The sequence below is a fragment of the Ammodytes marinus genome (assembly GCF_949987685.1).
Source record: "Ammodytes marinus genome assembly, chromosome: 6".
In the NCBI taxonomy this organism is placed as follows: domain Eukaryota; kingdom Metazoa; phylum Chordata; class Actinopteri; order Uranoscopiformes; family Ammodytidae; genus Ammodytes; species Ammodytes marinus.
The window spans coordinates 22,670,467-22,693,716 of record NC_137235.1 but is presented as its reverse complement, the minus strand read 5'-3'; the positions used below and the strand labels follow the sequence as shown (position 1 = coordinate 22,693,716).

The 23,250-nt window shown below is 39.8% G+C and overlaps 2 protein-coding genes across 2 annotated transcripts; one reads left to right on the top strand and one right to left on the bottom strand.

Annotated features, from left to right (window-relative positions):
* Positions 1-9,949: 9,949 nt before the first annotated feature.
* On the bottom strand, positions 9,950-15,785 carry LOC307251470 (keratin, type I cytoskeletal 19-like; the record flags this gene model as incomplete). The annotated part of the gene is made up of 10 exons (XM_080028841.1): positions 9,950-10,911; positions 11,025-11,065; positions 11,155-11,202; positions 11,607-11,836; positions 12,554-12,679; positions 12,822-12,980; positions 13,171-13,327; positions 13,679-13,761; positions 13,988-14,116; positions 15,483-15,785. 10 exons carry the CDS (start codon positions 15,783-15,785, stop codon positions 10,805-10,807), a joined length of 1,383 nt encoding a protein of 460 aa, XP_079884967.1. The 3' UTR covers positions 9,950-10,804.
* A 6,554-nt stretch (positions 15,786-22,339) lies between these two features.
* On the top strand, positions 22,340-23,228 carry LOC307252500 (uncharacterized protein; the record flags this gene model as incomplete). The annotated part of the gene is made up of 2 exons (XM_080030174.1): positions 22,340-22,577; positions 23,106-23,228. The coding sequence occupies 2 exons, from the start codon at positions 22,340-22,342 to the stop codon at positions 23,180-23,182; spliced, it is 315 nt and encodes a 104-aa protein (XP_079886300.1). The 3' UTR covers positions 23,183-23,228.
* Positions 23,229-23,250: the final 22 nt, after the last annotated feature.

Sequence of the window (23,250 nt, the reverse complement as noted above, 5' to 3'; positions counted from 1 at the left end):
CCCTGCAGGATCTTTATTTTTCTTGGCGTTATACTTTGGCATGTGCATCATGCCCAAACAAGAACAAGCTCTTGCTTGTTTGCCTCATTCCATTTCACCAGGGTACTACTTTTAAGCCTTTTGCAATGTCCTAGAGTTTTTCTCTCACACAAAGCATGAGGGAAGGTTGGTTCAAATTGAAATATACAGGTATTTAAACTTTATCTTGCTGTTTTGGATTCATTTTCAAAAACTGAAAATTGCAATAATAATGCATGTATTCTTTTATACAAGTTGCTTCTTGTTAAATCCAACAAATAATTGTTCAACCTCTTACTAACTAACTAACCTATTACAGACTGTGCCCATATACAGCCTGGAGTCAGAGCCGGCCCGAGGCATAAGTGAACTAAGCGGCCGCTTAGGGCCCCCGACTGCCTGGGGGGCCCCCTCCAAAAAAAGATTTTTTTTTTTTTTGTGTGTTTGATATTAACATCATATTGTGCAAATGTGAGTTATCATACAAAAAAAGGAATACATTTTTTTGGTCTAGATAATTAATAGCCTAAAAATGTAATCAGTTCATCTGGGAGGAAATCCGAAATTATCTGATCATGTCACGTTCACATCCATGCACAGTGTGTATTGAGTTTATTTAAAAACAATTGGAAATGGGGCTGCCCTCAGTTGCCCATGCACTGTGTATAGTCTATAGCCTATTTCAGCCTTGTCTATGGAAAAAAAGATACAGTAGCTGGACAACAGAGTTCTTCTGCTTAGTTCCTCACACTGCATTTAAATGCATTCACTATATTACAGAGAAATATGTCCCGTAAAAGAAAAAGAGCTCCAAGCCCAACCCAGAGGACCCTCCATAATATTTTATTTTATATTAATATATATATATTTTTTTTTAAAGATATTTTTTGGGCATTTTTATGCTTTATTGATAGTGCAGAGAGACAGAGGTGAAATGGGGCAGAGAGGGGAGTGACATGCAGAGAACGACCGCGGGTGGGAATCGACCCCGGGTCTGCTGCTGGGCCCGGCCCGGGAGGGGAACGCCTTACTATATTAATATTTTTATGGAAAATCCATGTGTCCTTCTTCAATAGCTTCTAATTCATCTGACCCAGTGTCTCCAAATTATTTGTTCACACAATTTCTCAGATTTAGCCTCTTAATTTTCCTCTCAAAGTGCACCAGATTCATGCATTTCACTTTAAAAAGGTTAAAAAAAGCTCCCGGGGGGCATACCCCCGGACCCCCCTAGGAGAGTCTGAATCTCGCCTGTCAAATATTTTCGCACAGCCGCACAGTGGAGGCACTAGCGGAAAACACTGGGTGTGTGAATGATATTTAACAAAGATCTATAGTTTCAGCAGCACTAACATTGGAGAGGGGCCCCCTAATCATATTTCGCTTAGTGCCCCCTGAAGGCTTGGGCCGGCTCTGCCTGGAGTTATGCAACCAAGCTGTTTCTCTTCAATGCTGCTTTTCATTTTGAGGTGCTGAATGGCTATAAATATGTCCAAGATGAAAGGTGATTCATTTATAACCCCAGTAAGATATGAGTAAAGATATTTTTCTGGAGATAACATTCACACACCAACACAACTTCTTGGTGTGCACACTGAAATATCTGTATCTCTCTACAGCTTACTTCGTTTAGGGTCTCACAGCTCCATGCCAAAATGCCGGCACTCACAACATACTTTTGTCTAAGCAATTTTAATAGAGCAATACAAAGAGGTGAACACCATTGTCTCTTGACATTTCTACAATTTCAAACATTTAGCTTCCAATCTCATTTCCAAAAGAAATGAACCCCTTGCACTGTCAGCAGAACCAATTGACGGTGTCAACATTTCAGAGTCTATGTTATGTTTCTGCATTCAGACATCCCTGTTATAGATTCATTTGGGTTTGTGGCACTGGCAGAGAGGTTTAAACAGAACATATTATTACATAAGAATGTGGTTGAGTAAGTTTATTTAAGATTTAACTTATGTCAGTCTAAGGAATAATAGAGCAATTGTCAACGAAGTGGTAGGCTGTCTAAATGAATTATGACTTGACTGAGCCCTTTTTCCTAAGGCAATAGGGATTAATTGCATCAGCCAAAATAACACACTCTATCACAAGGTCAAACAACGTACAGTTGCACAATGTGACTTGAGGTGTGGATACGTTTTCAAAAACTGTATTTTTCAATTGACATATAGAATATACATACATGCAAACATGAATACATCCTGTAGACACACCCTTTTTATATTGAATTCATGCAATTGTTAAAAGAAATAATAAAAAAGGAAATGTTAAAAGTCTTCATCCATTAGACCAGCAAAATGCACCTGCGTGAAATATAAATATCATAAAATGCAATAATAAAGAAATTAATGAAATGTTGCATGTTGCCTTAGAACATATCATGAGCATGTAGTTTAAACGTTGTTTGCTAAATAAAACACTGACACTCAAACCATGTGCTGTCTTCCCAAAACGGACTCTTCTTCCATATTACAATTTACACAGATATATGAATATCACTTACAGAACATCAATTCAACACTGGCAGGAAAACTTGACAAAACTACCACCAAAATACTGTTTTTTTATGCTGTGTTACACATTCACATGAATAAAATGGTGTGTTTGTTTTTGTTTTTGTTTTTCTCTTTTTTTTAAGTTTTGGGTTTTTTGACCCACAATAGGTTGCAATTGTATGGTACATTTTTAAGACTTTTGCCATATTTTGCCACCATCATTGTATCAGCATAGGACACAATGCACATGTGTCAATCCAATAAACTCCAATTGTATTAAATTCACTACCAAGCATCACAGAGTCAGACTCAGCAGCTGTGGCATTTGTGTTATAGTGGAGGTTGCCTGAGGCCTCTTCTATGTTCTGACACAATGATTGGAGTGTGTTGGCACAGTTTGAACAGGTGAGATGTAAGTACTAATTTGTAATTAGGGTGTGGCATTTTGAAGTCAGTGTTTTCCATTGCGACCAAATGACACCTGCGGTGCTCAGAGACTTAAACATTTTTTTATTGAGAATTACCGTTCGAGTGAGAACAATAATAACAATAATAATCTTAATTTGTATAGCACCTTTCAAAACAAAGTAACAAAGTACTTTAGTGAGCAAGAGTTTAGCAGCCTCAAGTGTTGTTGTTGATATGATTTGCTTGTTTTTATTGTCTGTTAAATGCAATCAGTGCATGAGAAATAAAAGAATTCTAGTGATGCGAGTTCAAATAAAACCCGTCTTAAACCGCGATCAGTGCACGAGAAATACAATGTTTCTGGCAATTTGTCGGCCTGTTTTTGTTATTTATTTTTATTATCTCTTAAATGCAATTTATAATGTCTAATCTTGATGTGTTTTATGCCCCGGTAAAGCACTTTGAATTGCTGTGTGTCTGAATTGTGCTAAATAAATAAACTTGCCTTGCCTTCGAACCCCACCCTGAGTTGACATTCGGGGTTCAAAGTGAAAAATCTTTACAGCTTTAGAAAAAACGGTAGTCAGAAGTGCCTGGTCTGGTGAAAGTGGACATCTCAATTTCTCACAAGTAAAATAAAGAAAATTAATGTCAAAAGCCTGCTTGATAACTCAATATCCTGCAGGACAAGCCAGCACCTGTAGACTATGGACATCCTGATCCTTATAAAGATTCTGATATGAGCAGATTCTTGTCAGACGGTAAAATAACATGTTGCACCAAATAAGTGGCACACACTATAGTGAATGTTAGAGGAATAGTTCATCCTTGTTTTATTTTAAGCTTGTTGCCTCACTCTCGGGTTCAAGACAAGGAGACAGAAACCATTCCTACTAACTGTGTGCATTTTTGAATAAGAAGTGGACAAAGGTCGCTCATCGCTTATTAACTTTTCACAAATACTTTTAATCAATGGTAAGGATCATCCTGCCTCCGCCGACAGTCAGAAGATAAACTTTATAACATCAATAAACTTGTTTGTGTGCTTGTTGGGACTCGTTTAATAACCGTGTTATGTTGCTCTCTGTGTTTTCTGAACTTTATGTCATTTTAGAACCAAATACATACCAGAAGGAAATTGTGCAATGTCCTTGTCAGTAGATCATGGTCTGTGTAAGAGTGACTTAAAGTGTAAAACATATAGGCAGCAAGCTAAAAACTAAAAATGTTAAACTATTCCTTTAAGAAAGCTCGTACTCGACTCGTGACTTCACCGTACAGAACTGAGAGTGAAGCAGGTAACTGTTGCGGAAAAGGAGTTTTTGCAAACCTGCTAATACAAATTACAACATTGCATTTAATGTTTCCACTCACCAGCTGTGCATTCATATTGATTAACCTGTTACCTGTGTCCCTCATTCCCTTGCAGACTGACTCTGTATTGCTTCCATGCTTTTCTGAAGTACAATGTTCTTATATCAACAGATAACTACTGCACACTCTTCTGTTATTACAAAAGCATGTAGTTTATGAGAGCTGAGTGATTCATGGTGATGGTATGTGCAGGTGATAGGGTTAGGTGTGACTGTGGTTCTCATGTGAAAACTATGAATGAGGTATTGATGATTGTAACTGTGATACTCCTGCTAACTTTAAGGAATGTTCATCTCTTCCGAAATGAATCTTAAAACGTAATTAAACCACACAGCAGGCTGATTGATTTATAGCCCTGTATCTACTGTGTGACAAACTCTTTATTTATTTTTTTTACTTTTTTTTATCCGTTTTTGAAAAACCACAAACGAACCTACATTTAGTGTGTAGAGAAAAGAGGAAAAGATTAACAAATATAAAATCAAGAATGACAAAACAAGATTTTTTTTGATAATAATTCAAGGAAAAGGACAAAAAAAAAAAAATGACATACAAAGGCGAAACAAGCTTACAAAGAACAAGAAGCACCTACATATCAGTACATCCGAACATCAACCGTGCTTGCCCACACATTTCACCCATGCTTCAAACAATTTGTCCACCAAAAAAAAAAAAATTTGTTTACTTAAACATTCTGTAAATTAATAAACATTTGGTGTTGATAGAAAAAGAGGTACAAAAAATTGATAAATAAGAAAATAAATAAAATAAGAAAAAGAAGCTAACAAAGAATAAGAAGCACCTATCAGTACATTTAAACATGTGCCATGCTTGCTGCCTTATATGCTTTAAATTATTTATCCAAAAGAAGGAAGAAGAAAAAGATCAATAATAAAAAATAAATAAATTCAAGAAGAAAGAAAAAAGAAAGAGAAACTTGGACTAGGCCTGGAAATTAGTGTAGGTATCAGTCTCATCCAACACAGGCTTGCACCCTTATGTACCCACTCACACCCAACACGCGTCTACATTCTCTTCACTCAATATTTTCAAACTGTTTTTTATTCCATACATTTTCAAAATTCTATTCCATCTTGATTGGACAACATCACTGTGATTCCTTATCCTATGTGTTATTCTTTCCATATTCGGGATTTTTTTTTGATTAAAGCGGATACGAGTAACATTTAAATATCTTTTAAACAACCTCATGTTTCCTCTGATAATCATAAATTACCTTTAACAGCAAACGAGACCATCAGTGCAAAGAAAGACGTTTTTATATAGTTTTTATTACTGCTTTTGGTCTGGTCGCACACCCAGTCCGATTTTCGGTTCGCTCGTGCAGGCTCTATGGTCACATATCCGTATTGGTTGCAGATTTCAGTGTGGCGCTGCAACGCCATTTGAGAAGCCTATCCCTCCAGGTGAGGGAAGGGGAGCGGGAGCCTTGTTTGAGACAGTTATTTGTCGTCATAAATGACTGATAACGGGGCTGAACCATCAAAGAAAAAAAAGAGAATGCAATGAAGAAAAGCGAAAAGGGAGAGTGAGTGATAGGCGGGCGGGAGGACGTTGCCAAGCAACGTGTATACAATTTCACGAGAGCGAAACTAGACTGCTAAATGAATGAGCGGTTGGTACTAACACAAAGTTTGCTTTGCTTCACCATCATCAGATAACCATTATCTGAAATAGTCATTATTTACATCAACAACACAAACACATTACCTCATCGTGATCCATAGTCTACTAACTGCCGTCTCTCATTCATTCGCTTTCTGTGAGGACACAGCTCCGTGAGAGAGAGAGTAGTTAGGTGACGCTGCTGAATCAACTCATTGCAAGCAGGTGTGTGTACTGACTGGCATTAGTTGATGCAGTGTCAAAACCACTCTCACGGAGCCGAAAAGAGTCCTCACACTTTCAACACACGAACATGCACTATATTGCGCCCTTCTCAGTCCACGCTCACGCGCCTGGCACGAGCATTTGCGACAGCGGGCGTCGTAAAAATACTACCGCTTTTGTCCAAAGGGGACGCCAACGTGCCATCTTACTCGTAGTGCCTTTAATTCCTTCCATTTAGCTATTTGCGGCATGTCCCGTTTCAACCAATTTTTCGTTATGTGTTTAATTGCTGATACTCTCAAAATTCTAAATATAGGGGAGAGTGGAGTGAGTTGTGCCAGTGGGGAAGTTGTGCCACCCCTTGTTTCTAGAAAACCATAGAAGAAATGTGACCAAATATTTAAGAAGAGCCATCCAAGCAGCTATAAGAACCCTGTGGGAGCAGGACCTAGGTTCTGCCTTCACAGATCACATGTGGGATTCAGTCCTGGATCGGATACACTCTACCTCCATGTGCGCCCGACATGCTCTTGTGCAATTTAAAGTAGTACATCGTATCCACATATCTAAAACTAAATTAGCTCGTATGTTCCCCGATGTAGACCCGACCTGTGATAGCTGTAAGAGCGCACCGGCATCACTCTTTCACATGTACTGGTTGTGTCCCACCTTGACTGAGTTCTGGACATCAGTTTTTCAAACAATTTCTGAAGTACTTCAGCATCAAATTGAGCCGAACCCTTTCACTGCAATTTTTGGCATTGCTCCAAATCCGGGCTTGCCTAAAGTGAAGCTGAAGGTACTGGCCTTCACCTCATTACTTGCTCGTAGGGTTATCTTACTCAAGTGGAAAGATCCTGCTCCTCCTTCCCACTCACACTGGATTAGAGACATTATGTCATGAATGAATTTAGAGAAAATACGTTATACTACCCAGGGATCCGAGAATACATTTGACAGAATTTGGCGCCCCTTCCTAAATTATTTAAAAAAACCAACAACAACAATAGAAGAGTAGCTACCTCCTCCCCTCTTTTATTTGATTTAATTTTATTTCTTTATGTTTTTTTTTTGTTTTTTCATATTAATTGTTTATTTTTGTTTCTTGTAGCGTGTATTTCGTTTATGTCATTTTAAACATTGTGTATTGTTTTTTGTGCTGATTTTTTGATGCAGGATTGTTTGTAGTTGGGTGTGGGGGTGGGATATGGGCGGGGTGTGTTCGGGGGAAGAAAAAAGGGAAAAAACAAGTTATTGTTGCCGGGGATGCAGAACACCCTGAAATATATGTACATATTTGAGTTGGAGACTTTACTGTCAAGGCCTCACTTTAAAGTCACTTTGAGTAAAAAGTGGCACATCTCACCCCACTCTCCCCTATATGTATCTGTTGTAAGAGACAGTGCACTGGGAGAGGATATAAGATGATATGTTCTGGACACTTTGTAGACAAAGACTACATGGGAATATTTTATTCTTATACTCACTTATTTTAGACCTTATTTTTAGAAGTGTTTTAAGACTGGATGTGTGTATAGTATGTGTATACACATATACAATACACACATCCAGGGCTCACCATATATGGTGAGCCCTGTTTTCTCCACAGTTATGCCAGCAGCTTGATGTGATGTTTTTATTATATTTTGATTGGATAACTGGTGCTTGACTTTGTGACAATCTGCTATGCAACACATATGCCCTGTGTGTGATTTCTACATATACAGGGCTTTATATCAGTAAGTCTTTGAGACACATTGGCCTATACCAGGCCAATTTATTTTTATTTTTTTTACTGGCTCAATATAGGCTCCTAATCTTTGAAGACCCTGAACAACTTTATTTAAAAAATAAACAATTGACTGGCTCATTATAGGCCCCTAACCTTAGTAGGTAGGGGGGCATACAGAGATCTGGCACCAGTACATTTTTGATATTTTTTAAATTACATTGTTCGTGGCTACGAAGAGCAGGGGCCTATATTGAGCTATACTGTATTAAAAAAAAAAGACTTCACAGAGAGATTTTTTAAACCAGTACATTTTTTCTTTCTGCTTTTTGGTCATTCTGTTTTCCCAAATTATTCCAGAAAATAGTACTAAATAGCTAACATAGGACGCAGCTGATTTAGCCTTAGTATTCTTCTCAAAATGCACCAGATTGATAAATTTTCTTCCGGGGGAGCATGCGCCCGGACCCCCCTGAAAGGCCCTGAGTATTACCTTAAAATTATTTGTTTATTAATCAAAATAAATATTACACGTTTTGTGTTGTAAGACGGACTCTCAGGGGGCCTACAAAACCTCTCAGCCCCAGGGCCTAATGTGTTTTGCATTTTTATAGTAGGTAGATCTTCTTGACTTGGTCATTATAAAAGTAGCTCACAAGCTGAAAACTTGTGGGCACCCCTGGCCTATACTGTGTCACATACCCCTTCCACTCTTCATATAAGTAGAAAATAAAGCTCAGAATGCAAAAGACCCATTCGAATCTGGGTATACGAAGTGCCTCGCCAACACAAATACAGCGGCGTGTGGCGTACATGGGAACGGTGTGTTTGAGATGTGTTGTGGCATGAGAAATAGCCCGCAGTGCTTTTACCTGGGTGTGCAACTGTCATGTGTGAGCCAACGTTAAAACAATATCTCACTTTGTATCTCATATAAAAGAGGAAGTGAGAACTGCCATGACTCACCATAGCATCAGGTCTTTTGTGACAGCGCTCCTGTTCCTTTGTGCTGTTTGTTTATTCTACTTCAGGTGCAGACCGGTTTCTGTTGGATCTTGCTATGCACTGCAGGTATTGACCACACCCTAGAATGCTTATTGAAACACCTGTGCTGTACTGTAGGCTGTGAGATCTGGACATTTACAACAGTGAATTCTGTTCTCATAACTGTGCAGAGCAACATTTGCCTTTTCAGTCATGAACAAGATATAAAAGTTTACACAATGTTCAATATTCTTAACAGCTTTTCTTCTGAAGTGTGATTCAACTGAACTGAACTGAATGAAGTGTCACACTATTTTACAGTCTGTGTTTTGGTCATAATAACTGAGGTCACCTGATGGTAAATTATGTTTTTATTTTCTATTAATCAAATATCTATGGAGTAAATGAAACAGTAAAAAACACATGTGCAGGGGAGTAAGACAAAACATTTTTTTTTAGAATAAGCCATGAAGTTTGATACCAGGTGGAGGAATTTCTTGCATTTTGAAAATGGGAATTGAAATCCTAAAATGGGACTTACTGTCTGTATTTTAGAGTTGAAAGTGGCCAACAGTCATGTGCAATGCATTTTCTTTTTTTTAATTCTGTCTTGTCTTGTCTTGTCATGCAGAATACCTAAAAGTGTGGGGTCTAGACTGAGAGACAGGTGAATCAAAGCCTCTTTGTCTAAACTTGATATGGCTCTGCTGCACTGAGCTGATAACAACAGCATGAATTATATTTGAGGGCAGCAAATGACATGTTATTACATTGATGATGAAGAGCAACCATTTGTTGAATGCTGCACAAAAGCAGTAACAGGGTGAGTCATTTTGACAAACAGATGATCTCATTGGGCATGTGAATAACTGATGTTCTTTTGGTTGAAGATCTCAAGTGTATTCTTTCTTCAACTCCACCCAAATGAAGGATCGTTTGGGTGAGTAAGGGACAACCTGTAACTTAAGCCTGGCCTGGCCTTAACCAAATCTATACTTTCAAAAACAGCCTTTCCTTTTTTGCATGTTTCTGTGAAAATCATGTTCAGTATGACGCATGATCATTTTGTCTACAGTGTACAACATGGCATCAGTATTGTGCCTTGATCTTTTAGTTTGTGTTTCCTGTCCATGTGGCAATGCGGTGGTCGCAGCCATTTCTGAGTGTATGTATGAGAGCCAACACCTGGAATAAAAGTGCTTTATACATGTTGCCAGTTACCATCTTGTGCTGCAACTAAGCTTAAATACACGTGTTTAGAAATGTATCTTGTGCAGCAACAATCTCCTGCAAACAAAAAAAAGGTCGGACAATCCACGCCCTTGTAATAGGACTGCACTTTTAGATAGAAAGACAATAGTGACACCTGGTGGCCATGAGTGGCATTACACCCTGAACAGTACATAGCACATAGTATGAGTTGATGTCCGATTTTGCTTTATTGTGTGCCGTTTTATAATTTTCCCACAGTGTCCCCACGGGAGAAATACAGGAGACCGCAACCTGAGCTCATACAACAAAAACTAAACAAGATTTTATCATTTCCTTACTAAAACATAAAAAACCTTGGCCCGCTTAATGTCCGCCCATTCGCCGAAAGTAATTGACTTGTCTGCGTTACGAGAACACGTCTTCATATTTGCTTATATATTATGCTCTCATCATTTTTCAAAGCGAACATCCTGCAAAGACTGATCATCACTTGCTGTGACCTTCACATATAATTGCAATCAAAGAGAAAAAAAAATGGAAAATGCCAAGTTATCCCTGTATAAAAGCCAAACGTTCAACCTTGTTTTCCTGGTAACTATCATAGTGCTGGTTGAAATAACAAGGTAACAGCTGTATTTAGTAAAGTATTCATGAGGCAGGTAATGTACTACCAAATCAACTTAAAACTGTTTAGTGGCAGCAGAGATGAGCAGAGGTGTCACTGAATATCCTCCACTTGGGTGTCAACAGTGGAGTTCACCACTACTCCATCCACGATCTCCTCTATGATGATCTTGGTTCTCCTCTCAATGTGGGGTTTGTGCTCTGTAGAGGTGGACAACAAACATGATGCATCATGAAAAGACACTCAGTCAACCACACTGTTACGATAAGATCAGATCAGAACTTTTGGTTCAGTGAATGCTTGGGATTCTTACTTTCCACTACCACTTCCTCAACCTTGCTGATGACCACAGCCCTGTGGAGAGAGGAAATGTTTTCATATGAGCATATAGGCCTATTATCATTAATACAGAGTTAAATAAATGGAATAAATGAATCCCTCACTTTTTAATTTCTTGCACCACTTCCTCAACCTTGCTGATGACCACACAGCTATGGAGAGAGGAAATATACATGAAAACATATTTCATTGTTTTATTTAAAGAGTTAAAGGTGGAGTCAGCAATTCAGGAGAATGCTTGTTGTCAAAATCACTTTTGTCAAAATCAGCAAATACTTCCTCACAATCCGCTACCTGGGCATGTGTCTAGCTATGGAGGGCCCGCTTTGTTTACATACCCTATGTGTACATACCAGTCTAAAGAGCCTAGGCTGTGTATTAACACTGGATTTTTTTTCCTTTTTCTTTTAAAGTGCACACTCAGTACGGACAGGTCACATATCGTGAGGAGATAATTCACTGATTTTGACAAAAATTGATTTTGACAAAACACAAATCCTTCCGGAATCGCTGGGGCCACCTTTAAATGAATGGGATAACTGTATCTCTCTCTCACTGTTGTTGTTCATGCAGCTCTCCCCCCAGCAGCCTCCTGTACTCAGCGATCTCCTGCTCCAGCCTCATCTTGATGTCCAGCAGCATGTTGTATTCTTCCTGCTGCTGCTCGATGGCTGCTCTCAGCTGCTGTACGTCTGTCTCCATTGTGTTGATAGTCAGCTGGTACTGGGAGATCTGCACACTGTACTGACCCTTCACCTCCTCCATGTTCTGCTGCAGGCACTGAAACTGCAGGAGAGACGGGTTAGGCAAGCAGTGAGCATGGTGGTCGGAGAATAGAATTGCAAAGTTTCATGATTTACCTGCATTACAATACTGATTTAAAGAACAGGTTCACGATTGCTCCACTTTTTTGTCTTAAAGGTACAGAGTGTAATATCGGAGTATTTATCGACATCTAGTGGTGAGTTTCAACTAGCCTATAGATTGCACCATGAAGATGATGTTTTTAGTTGTTTGTTCTATAGTGCTTACTCCTCGTATTCCAACAAGTGCATTTCCGACGGCCATGTAAGGTTTCCTTTGGTTTTCTAAACTTTAACTTTCAAGTTTCCATTTCCATTACTAAGTATGTTCTGAAAAAATGCCAATACATTCTATGTGGGGGCGCTCATGGTGTAGTGGTTAGAGCTTTTCTTTAAAAAAATGTATTCTACACACTATGCCTTAAAATAATAGTCAGGTGCCCATAGCCTTATATTCAGAGGATATTTGTAATGTGTTTTTGCACAGAACTAACTGTGGATTTTGTCTGCCAGCACTTACATTGGGAGAACATTAGGAAAGGAACTTGTGTATAGGAGGTACAATTGCAGCATGAAAACTTCCTTTCAATGTACATATGGACATGTGAGCTTTGTTTTAAGACATACTTTTAAAAATGTGAAAGTATGATCAGTGATCAGCTCAGGCTTTTGCATTCTGTCATTTCTGTCTGTTGCCTACCAGTGAGGTGAAGCTTTGACGCTCTATCTCCAAACTCTGGAGGGTGCTCTTCAGGTCTGACAGCTCCGAGTAAGACGTCTTCACCTCGGTTGTACGTACACAGATATCCTTCTGGAGAAGATCCGTCTATTTACACACACAAACATTAAATAAATCCCTTGACATTAGCCATCGGTTAAACTTTTCCATCTTTTCGTCATAGTTTTTACTCTGCATTGTTTTTGTTTTTCTTTTATTATCTTCAGGCACATTGCCCTCCATGCTTCACCTTAGCCTGATACCATTTCTCCAGCTCCTGCTGGTTCTTCAACACCATAGTTCCGTACTGCTCCCTCAGTTCCTCCAGGATCTTTGTCAGATCAACAGACTGTGTGTTGTCCACCTCAACGTTAACCTTCCCAGTTCCCATCTGCACAAGCTCCAACTCCTGCGGCATGAAATAGGGACACATCATTACCCCGTCACGACTGCCTCCACCAACAGATGGCGCCATTGTACTCGGAAAAAGAACAGATGCGCTTTTAAATCATCCAGCATCTTGAAAGCTTATTTGTTTAAGATGATGTTTGAAGGATGACAACAGAGAAATGACTCAGGAGCCGAATGGTTCTTCTCACCTCCTTGTGGTTCCTCTTCAGGTACACCAGCTCTTCTCTCAGACCTTCTATCTGACACTCCAGGTCAGAGATGATGATAGTCAGACCGTCCCGGTGCCCTCGCAAATGAGACACGTCAGCCAACACAGCCGTGCACATGTTCAGCTCTCTCTGAAACCTACAGAAGGAAAGGCAGGAGTAGCTGTCATTAAAATAAATGAGTGAACATACTGTACATCTTCACTCTTTGTGATGTTTCAGTGGATGTTCATTTTATTTAAATCATATCAAACAATAAAACCATTATTTATTTACTATTCGATCAACTACAAAACTTACTTGAAGTTTGGGTAACACTTTACAATAAGGTACACAAAAGAGAAGTTACTCTTCCAAAAAAGAGTAGTTACTCTACTCTTTTTAAAACAGTAACTACTCTTTTTTGTTACCGAATTTTGTCTGACTTATATCAAATGAGTTCATTGGAAGGTGCTTGTGGATTTTTTAAATGAAAGGAATAAAAACCTACTTCTCTTTGAAGTCCTCTGCAGCGAAATGAGCATTTTCAATCTGCAGGAGGATACTTTGATTCTCTGAACGTCTCGCCATGATCTGAATGGGTGGTATGAAAAGTGATGTGTTAAGTCATCGGAGTGCTTTTTTAACTGGACAGACTGGACATCACACATGTTGCATAAAATACAGTATGTCTCATGGTCACCGGATTGTTCCATTGTTCTCTGGAACATGCTTTTTCTGTTTGAACTGTTTCTTGTAATCCACAATAGTGTTGTTTTTAAGATGATTCTGTCATGATGTGCGTAAATGTGAGCGGTACCTGAGTTTGAAGGTCGGTGATGGTGGCATAGTAGTGCTCGTAATCTTTGGAAACACTGGGGGTTCTCTTCTCATAAAACTCTCTGATCTGCAGCTCCAGCTTGCTGTTGGCTGACTCCAGGGAATGCACCTGCACACGCAAACACAGCGGGTGAAAAGCCACAGTGACAGATGGGGGCATTTATAAAGCCCTTCAGTTCTTGCTGATGTCTCAATGTCACTGATGCATTCATATGCAAGAAGACACATTTGAATTAAGCAAGTGGTACACAATTCAGTTTATGTGTTGTGGTGGTAGTTTACTTACAGGGATTTACACTCATCATAGGTTTGCAAGTCTCATAATCTGCATCACAAGTTACTAAAATTGCGCAACATCTGACTACAGTGATGAATGACTACATCCTTATTACAAAATTATTGTTACAAAATCATAAAGAACCCTATTTGCTTCTGAAATGTATTAAGTGACACAGCACGGCCATTATAAATGTACGTAGTTATTTTTCAAAATAATACATTAAAATAGAATATAACGTAGAATCACCATGCATTATACCGTCTGTTTATTTCCCCTTCCTGGTAAATAATTAAAGGACATGTTTGTTTTCAGTGCATCTTAAAATTACAGTCTGGTGCTCAAACTGCTCATTGAAACAGGTTTTTCTTGCTGTAAAAAACCCTTCTGTCAATACAGGTCTTTAGCAGATCCACTCCTATTTCAATGGAAGTGAGAGACAGCATCCGCAGTCTCTGCTTGGTATTCAAAAAATTATTTGAAGCTGATGTGACGTTCGTAATTTCTCTAATTTAAACTGCCAAAGTATTAACCAGACAAGCTTCAGAATGGGTTTTTGTACATGAAAAGAGGAGTGTGGGTTTTGTGTCCAATCACTTAAATAGGAGGTTCACTGGGAGGAGATATTTTAAAGGGTAAGTCAGCAAGAGAGAACGCTTGTTGTCAAAATCACTTTTTGTCAAAATCAGTGAATATCTCCTGTGTGAGAGTACTGTGTGCGCTCTGAATACAATATGATGTTAATACACAGCCTACTCTCTGCATACATGTCAACAAAGGACAGGTAGCGGTTTGTGAGGAGATGTGAACTGATAGTGACAAGAAGTGATTTTGACAACAAGCATTCTCAAGAATCGCTGAATTCACCCTTTAATGTATGAATAGTATGAACAGGAGGAACGATTACAGCAGGCAAAAAACTCAACTTGCAGTGTCCACCTGAGTGGACACCTTGATTTAAGACAGACCTGGAACAAAAATACTTTAAAGTTACCATTTGTAGATGTGCATGTCTCCCTTTATGCATGTTAGGCATAAATGTGTTTTTGGTGCATGTGTTTTAAGACTGATCAAATGTATTGAAGTTCCATCATGTCTAGGCAGCGTTTTAATGGAGAGCTAATGGAATTATCTAAATGATTCAACGTTCCAGTTATAGGTCTAACTAATAGCCTATCATTATCATCATCCGTCTTACCTTCTCCAGGTAGGTGGCCAGGCGGTCGTTGAGGTTCTGCATGGTTATCTTCTCGTTGTTGATGACCGCGGTCTCGTCAGGCAGTGTCCCATAGGTGAAGTCTGACTGGGAGATGCGGATCCCACGACCCCCCGCGCCCCCGTAGACGCTGGGCGCGCGGCGGCTCTGGAAGGTGCTCTTGGTGGCGATGCGGGTCTGGCCACCGCCGGCCCTGAGCAGCTGCTGTCTCCCTCTGCTGAGGCTCATGGCGCTGGAGATGCTGCGGGCGCTGTAGTTCTTTGGGCCGGAGAAAGAGTTTGACATGGTGGAGTGACTCTGTCCGAGAAAACCTGGGCATTTTTATAGGACTCTGGGAGAAGCATACAGCGTCAAGTCCCATCCCATGCATGTCACAACAATGCGTGGTATGCAGATGATTCTTTGTAACCCAATAGGTGTGTACAGTAGCATTAGTGACGCCTTGTTGATGTTCAGGTTGAATATCTAGTTCTGCTGATTGATGGGTGTCTGACTGATGGGCTAAATAGATCTCTGAAGAGCATAATGGTTTTTTAATGGTGTGTAATGGTTTTTGTCAGCTCAGGCATTTCCAACTAGGCTACAGTAGGCCTACAGTAGTCTCTACTCCTTTCTGATGTAGGCTACTACTTCATTTAAAGTGGGGATATGTCACGTTGGGAAAAATGTCAGAAACTTCCTCTCAACAATGAAAAGTAGGATTAAAAATGGATAAAAACTAAACCGTTCTTAACCCAGAGGTTTTGCTGACCAGTCAACCTGGTACCGGGGATGGTTGTAACACTTTTTTCTTCAGCACCTAAATCTACCATTTTTTTTAAAGTTACTGTTCTGGATATTTTAGGCAAAGTACCCATATTTGTCTTCTACAAGTGGCAACCATTTAAATTTCCTCAACTATATCACACAATTTTTTAGATTATGACAAATACAATGAGTACCGTTGTTACAACCTACCCTACCGGGATAGGTTGTAACCCCGACTGGGGTCGGTTGTAACAATCCAAAAATGCAAAACAACAATGGTACTCCATTTGATATGTTCATTTATTGATAGGCATAAACAACAGGGTAGGTTTGAAAATAGATTCCCCCAAAAAATATTCTTAAACTGTATTGTTATTGAAGAGAGTGACATGCATCGTGTGTGTATGTGAGTGAGTGAGTGAGTGAGTGAGTGTGTGTGTGTGTGTGTGTGTGTGTGTGTGTGTGTGTGTGTGTGTGTGTGTGTGTGTGTGTGTGTGTGTGTGTGTGTGTGTGTTTGTCTCCAGTCGCTGGTAAATGAATGGTCTCTATGTGCATTGATTTCATGGTGTATCTCTCCCTTGCTTAAGTCAAAGCACCATGCAATCCAGCTAGCTAAACAATGGATAACAGTGGTGGTTGAGGTTGTAACACAGTAAAGAAATGTAAAATAAGAAGGGCCGTAAGCTTGAGATCTCGAATTCATTCACTCTTTATCATGAGATATGAACATAAAAGGTATCAACCTTTTGTTGTGATTGGGTGATTACTTTGTGATCTCCAGATAACGGCATATATTAGTAATGAGAGGAAACAAGTGAATTATCTTGTGATCATGAGATAACAAATCAAGCTAAAGGTGCGAAAGCACTACACGCTAATGTGTGCAAGATTACATACAAAGTCAATGAACAAGCGCGTTGTCGTACGAATCGGCGTCGAGGGTTTCACGCAGCGCGTACATGCACGTTTTTGACGCGCTTCTTCTGCTTAATATTTCCTAATAACAGAGGAAATCAAATGTATGTTGCCATGTCCATCTAGGGTGTAAGTTGGTTATCTGACTCGATTTTCTTTTTGTGCTACTGTTACAACATTTTAGCATTCACTTTTATCCTTTAATTGTCGCTTGGGCACACATTTGTCCAGTAGGCTATACAGCTAAAGTTACACAGATTCACTTTAAGCTAATGTAAAAATTGATTGACGCATTGCAGATGCACAACTCGATTGTCACTTGTCAGGCGCACCTCCAGATAGAGAGAGATCAACCATTCTTTCTGCTCGCTTAAACCCTCAACGCAGCAGTGATAGTAATAGCTTATATGTGTTTTTATGTAACACAGCGACTGTGCCTGTCAATGAGATTCATCCGGAGCACAGCACAGCTCAATAATGATTGACTTCACAAAGTCAATATGTGGTTTGTAACAGCCACTCCACCTGTACCTGTTCCATCGACATCATAATGACAGTCACAGAGACAATTGAAGGGATAGTTCAGTACTTTGGAAGTGGGGTTGTATGGGGATCTTGGGCATAGTTTGTGTGTTACCTTATTTTCTATTTATTTGTTTATTTGACAGGGACAATGGACAGCTCATAAGCAGTACTAGTGCAGTCACTTTAGGAGTTTATGGCCTTGTAGTGTTGCAACCTAAATATCTGTTTAATTGTATGCTAAAGTGACATTTTCTAAAAAGCTTTAGTTTGCCGCCAGGCGTCCCTTTGTTTTTGTAATTGCATAATGCATGGATGTCAAAAGAACCTCTGAAAAGGAATCGTTGGAAAAGCAAGATGGCTTCAAAACAATTATAAACTTGTTCTTCGTAACTGCTTTCTGTTTCCAAGTAATGCCTCGTTTCCACCGAGTAGAGCGGGTCGGAGCGGAGCGGTTTGGTCCGGGTAGTTTGGCTTTTCATTTGCCAAAAGTTGGGTAGGGTACGGTTTATGCGCACCTAACCGCTCTGAGCCGCTCCTAATCTCAGTACTCCTCCGTTGGGGTACTAGCCGCCTGAAAGGGTGCCAAAAAGGCGGGGCTACACATGCCGTCCGTTTATTGGTCGAAAGAATCACCTCGGCAAGAGTAAAGAGAGTCTTGTGTTTTGGCGAAAATGTGAGCGCAGCACTGTTGTGGTGTTTTTCCTCGTCATTAACTGAATCAGTCGGTTACACTGTCACACTGCTACGATGTCACGTAGCTGCCGCAGCCAGCGCTGTTCGCTCACTGACTCTATCAGTTACACCGAGCTGTCTCTGTCCGTTTACGCTTACAACAACACAGGGGCAATAAATAAAGAAGCGGTCCAACCAGACCATCATACTTAATTTTATTTGTACAGAAGGTCTGGAACTGCTCTATTGGCAAACGTTCACTAACTTGGAGGCGGGTGTCTGTTGAAGTTTAAAACTATTGGATCTGGCCAGTGCCACTCTGGATCAGCAAGCCAACAAATCGCATAACGTTCGGTCGTGACATATGTCATGAGGCGGCTTCTGACGGTGCATTCCAGTTGTACTGGGAACTCGGAAATTTCCGACTTCACTACATATTGTAGTCTATGGATCTACCGGTATCTGGCAACGATAACTAGCTAGAGCCTAACGTTTAGTTATTTGGATGAGAAAGGTTGTCGGCGTCCATACTTTCCCCAGCAGATGCACTGGAACACAGACAGGTCGGAACTCTGAACTACCAAGTCGGAAATTTCCGAGTTCCGAGTATAAAGGAACGCAGCATTCAACTGAAACTGGCGCGCGACTTCGACATCATCGTTCTCAGCCACTCGCTGTTCGCTGATTGGACATCCAAAAGTCTGGCTGGAGAAGGAACCCATGAATACACTTCAGCCCAAGACTGACTACTGAAGTGAAATGAAAAATGAGCGGAAGTAGGTAGGCGGGCGGAGCCAGGCTAGCAAAGTAAAGGTACTAAAAAAACTCTTCAGAAACCAAACATTGAATTGTTATGAGCTGGAGCAGTGAATTTCTGTTTTGCTGTTTTCAATTTGATGGTTTTCGTTCATCTGTTCCATTGTTTTATTTTGTTATTGTTTTGTCGAATTTTTTTGATTTGTTTAACCCACGAGCCAAACATCATAGACACTGACTGATTCAAACTGAACATTTATTTTTTTTGTAAACAATTATAAAAAATAAGAGGGGGTAGGACCAGAAAAGTTTTTCTTAACTTCTTCCTATCCCTTTTGAACATGAACTATGTTATTTGAGTTATGTATTTGTTGCTTAGGATCCTGAGGATCCCATTTGTTTGTTTTTAATTTATTTATTTCCTTTTTTACTGCTCAATCGTTTTATTTGTTTGTATTATTATTATAATTTTTTTTAACCATGTTCAATAAAGATATAAAAAAAAAAAAAAAAAAGGGAGCTGACAGAAGATTAGATTTTTTTGTTGACATTGGCTAAAAGGAAATATGTCTCTCCAAACATGACTGCGAATACACACATACACACACACACGCACACATACACACACACACGCACACAAACACACACACACACACTTATCATGCACGAAAACTGTCACTCCTTTTTCATAAGAAGCATATCTAACCTGGGTAACAATAGAACATTCCGAACTGATTGACAGAAGAATAAAAAAGAAAACACCTCAGGCCACTGGGGGAAAACACCCATCATGGGTAAGTATCAGGAAACTCTTTGCACGCCATTTTGTCCCATCCAACCATGAATTTATTTTTTCCTTCTGCAAGTGACTCATTTTAACCTTTCACTCTGAGTCCTGCAGCTTCAACTATAAGAATTATCTGAGGTTGACAACAAGTTGACAGGACTCAATCAAAGGAGTCTGAATTTTTTTTTAAATGTTTTTAAATAAAGAGCTGTCTACAATGTGGTGTCTGGGACTCTTATCAGATTTCACTGATGTGTGTGCGTGTGTGTGTGTGTGTGTGTGTGTGTGTGTGTGTGTGTGTGTGTGTGTGTGTGTGTTTGAGCTGGTGTGCGTGCGTGCGTGCATCATGCCAGTCTATTGAAAAGCATAAATGTCAAATCCCACGAGCCCTGATTGTCTGTGAGTCTCAGGATTATTAGGAATAATGTCACAATGCCAAATAATGTTGACGAGCATCATTCCAACATGTTCATGTCTCAGGTGCGGGGCTTTTCATTGGGCGGCTCAGATTTGACTTCTTTGTGGGAACAACCTGAGGTATGTGTCTGCAGGGGAAACATAATGCATGTGAAGTCTCTGCTCTCCATTGTGTTGCAGTCACCTCTACTGGCTACAAACATCAAAGGGTTAAGGGGTAGCACATTATCACTCGGAGTTAGTCAAACTGCGTTCACTGACTGGTAGCAAATGCTCTAAGGCTGCATTCATGTTTTTTTTCCTGACAATAGGCTACGCATGACACATTTTAATTGGGAAGTAGATACACCATAACTTAGGCACAAATCTATACAGCATGTAAACAGTGTAAATGTCAACCACGTTATCTTGTGTTTGTTACTAAAAGGGTAGAGAAGAGTAGTGTACTAAAAGGGTAGAGAAGAGTTGTGTGCGTCAGTCCAAACAGAGGCAATTATCACCTGCAACCAATCATTAAAGACTACACACTGCTTGTTTGTGCTCCCGCGCCGGCGACAGCCAGGGGCCAGAGGCATTGTGTTTTAAGTGGTCTGTCTATGCCTCCGGATGCATATCAGTTGGTATGTGAACATTGCGTGTGCAATAACCTCATGTGTGTTTCATCTGATCTCAGTGTATAGTTCTACTGTTCTACAGTGCAATACAGGTGTGCAATATTAACCTTAAACAGTGCAATTAGATATTGGGAAATATGTGTCTCATCTCATCTCATTGAACTGTGTTCCCCATTGTTATTTTATTGTTATTCTATTGTATTATATCTCTGCTTTAATACACTGTATACTGTAGCTTCTGTACAGGGTATTGTAAATCACTCAGCTGTTACTACCACCTTTTTTATACTTCTCTACTCTTTTTTATTTTCTTGTTATAATGCTATCCTATTTCATATTCATATAATTGTTTTTATTGAAGAAGCTGACTCGAACAAGAATCCCAATGCACCTGTACCTACTGTCTTGTACCTGTGTAAATGGCAATAAACATATTCTATTATATTCTATTCTTCTATATGTATGTCAAGGCCAAGTTTGCCCAAATGTCTACTCTGACTCGAGGATGAACTGATAATATTTTGGAAGTCAAAGGTCAAGGTCACTGTTACCTTAAATCTTAATTAAAAATGCATTGAGGATTTTTTGTCAAATTTAGCTCTAACTTAAACTTGGAGTCAAGGGTGAACTGATAACATTTTGGAGGTTTAAGGTTACTTGGACTTAACATACCTCCTTTCATTTTACTGTACGACAACTGAATGCCTCACAGAGGCATACAACCACACTGCAGTAGTTCTAATTTAGACTCATCCACTAAACTTGAAAAGGGAAAAACTACAGGCCATATAGTGTTGAATTTAAGCCATAGGCTGCACAGACATGGGAAATACTTAATTTTATTTGTGTCTGACCTGTTTTAAGAGTGGAGAGACCTGATCAGAGGAAGCCAGCTGACAGCTTGAGAAGAATGTAAATTGTGTTAAGCCTTTGAAGCCAAGTCTTCCAGCCAGGGGCTACATGGTTACACCATGGGTTACACCAGCTCCTCTGTGCTGTTTGCTAAACGAGTATTGGATTTTCTTACGTCAACACATTGACTCCTTTTATTGTTATGGAAGTGCAAAAAAAAACACTTTTCCAGGTAAGTGAAAAGCATATTAATGGGTTTGTGGATGCAGTGGGCATTCATTTCCTTTACGCACATCCTCCAAATGCATCCGTCTAACAATCAATGAGTGAATGCTGTTATCTGACTTTAGGCCGTCGTGCTCACACACCAAACTATATAAAAAGAGACAATCTGCTCCATGGGCAGCAGAAGCAACACACTTGTTGAGCAGATTTATCACACTGTCTTCACATCCAACAGGTAACTATTCATTTTTAGATATTAATATGACTTATTTTCTTCTTAATGAAAGTGAATATAACTTATCTCCTTTTTTTGCCTCTTGTACACAGACATGTCAGGGAAAGTTGCTGTGGTGTTTGCCCTGTTGGTTGCACAGTTAGTGTCCTGTGCAGCTTCCTCACCTGGAGAAGCCAAAGACAGCGCTAACAAACTGCAGCAGCTTTTAGCCAAGAGGGGCACAGAGAGAGACGCAGCCGGCAGACAGGACTCTGCACGGATGGAGAGACGGACGCACATATCGGGGGATGAACGGGAGATGATGGCCAAGCAAATAATGCAAGCCATTTCAGGTATAGTGTGGGTCATGTTGTTAAAGTTACTCTGCTCTGATTGTTTGGTTTTCATCTTGTTAGTTAAATGAGTCAGACATATCATCTGTTCAACACTACTTGCAATTGTTTTATATATAACTATATCGTATTTCACTCACGTCACTTAAATTGCAGCCATTAAACATCACCGTCCCTGTTTCGTATTATCTAATCGGCTTTTTAGTCATCTGAATGTTATTTAACTGTATTTTAAAGTTTACATGTTGTATCTACTTTTACATGTTTCAATGGTTTTGGCTCTTTTTATCAGTTTGTTGTGGGCCTTTACTTTGTTTATTCTTCTTGTGGTTGTTGTTTTGTCTGACTCAATGTCCTTTTTAAATAAGGGTCACCCCTCAATGATCTTTCAAGCTTGAGTGAGTGAGTGAGTGAGTGAGTGAGTGAGTGAGTGAGTGAGTGAGTGAGTGAGTGAGTGAGTGAGTTGATATTTCAGGTGAGTGTAGTGAATCCTTGTGTATGATTGATGTAGCCATGGTTTGTCCACAGACATGATGCCCTCAGACTGCCTGTCAGACAGAGACTACCAGGGCTGGGTGGACTTTGGACGCAGAGACGCAGAGTGAGACACGACCACTGCCAGCCACAACTTCAGAGCTCAGACTTACTGCTTTTCATTCTGATTTCATACAAA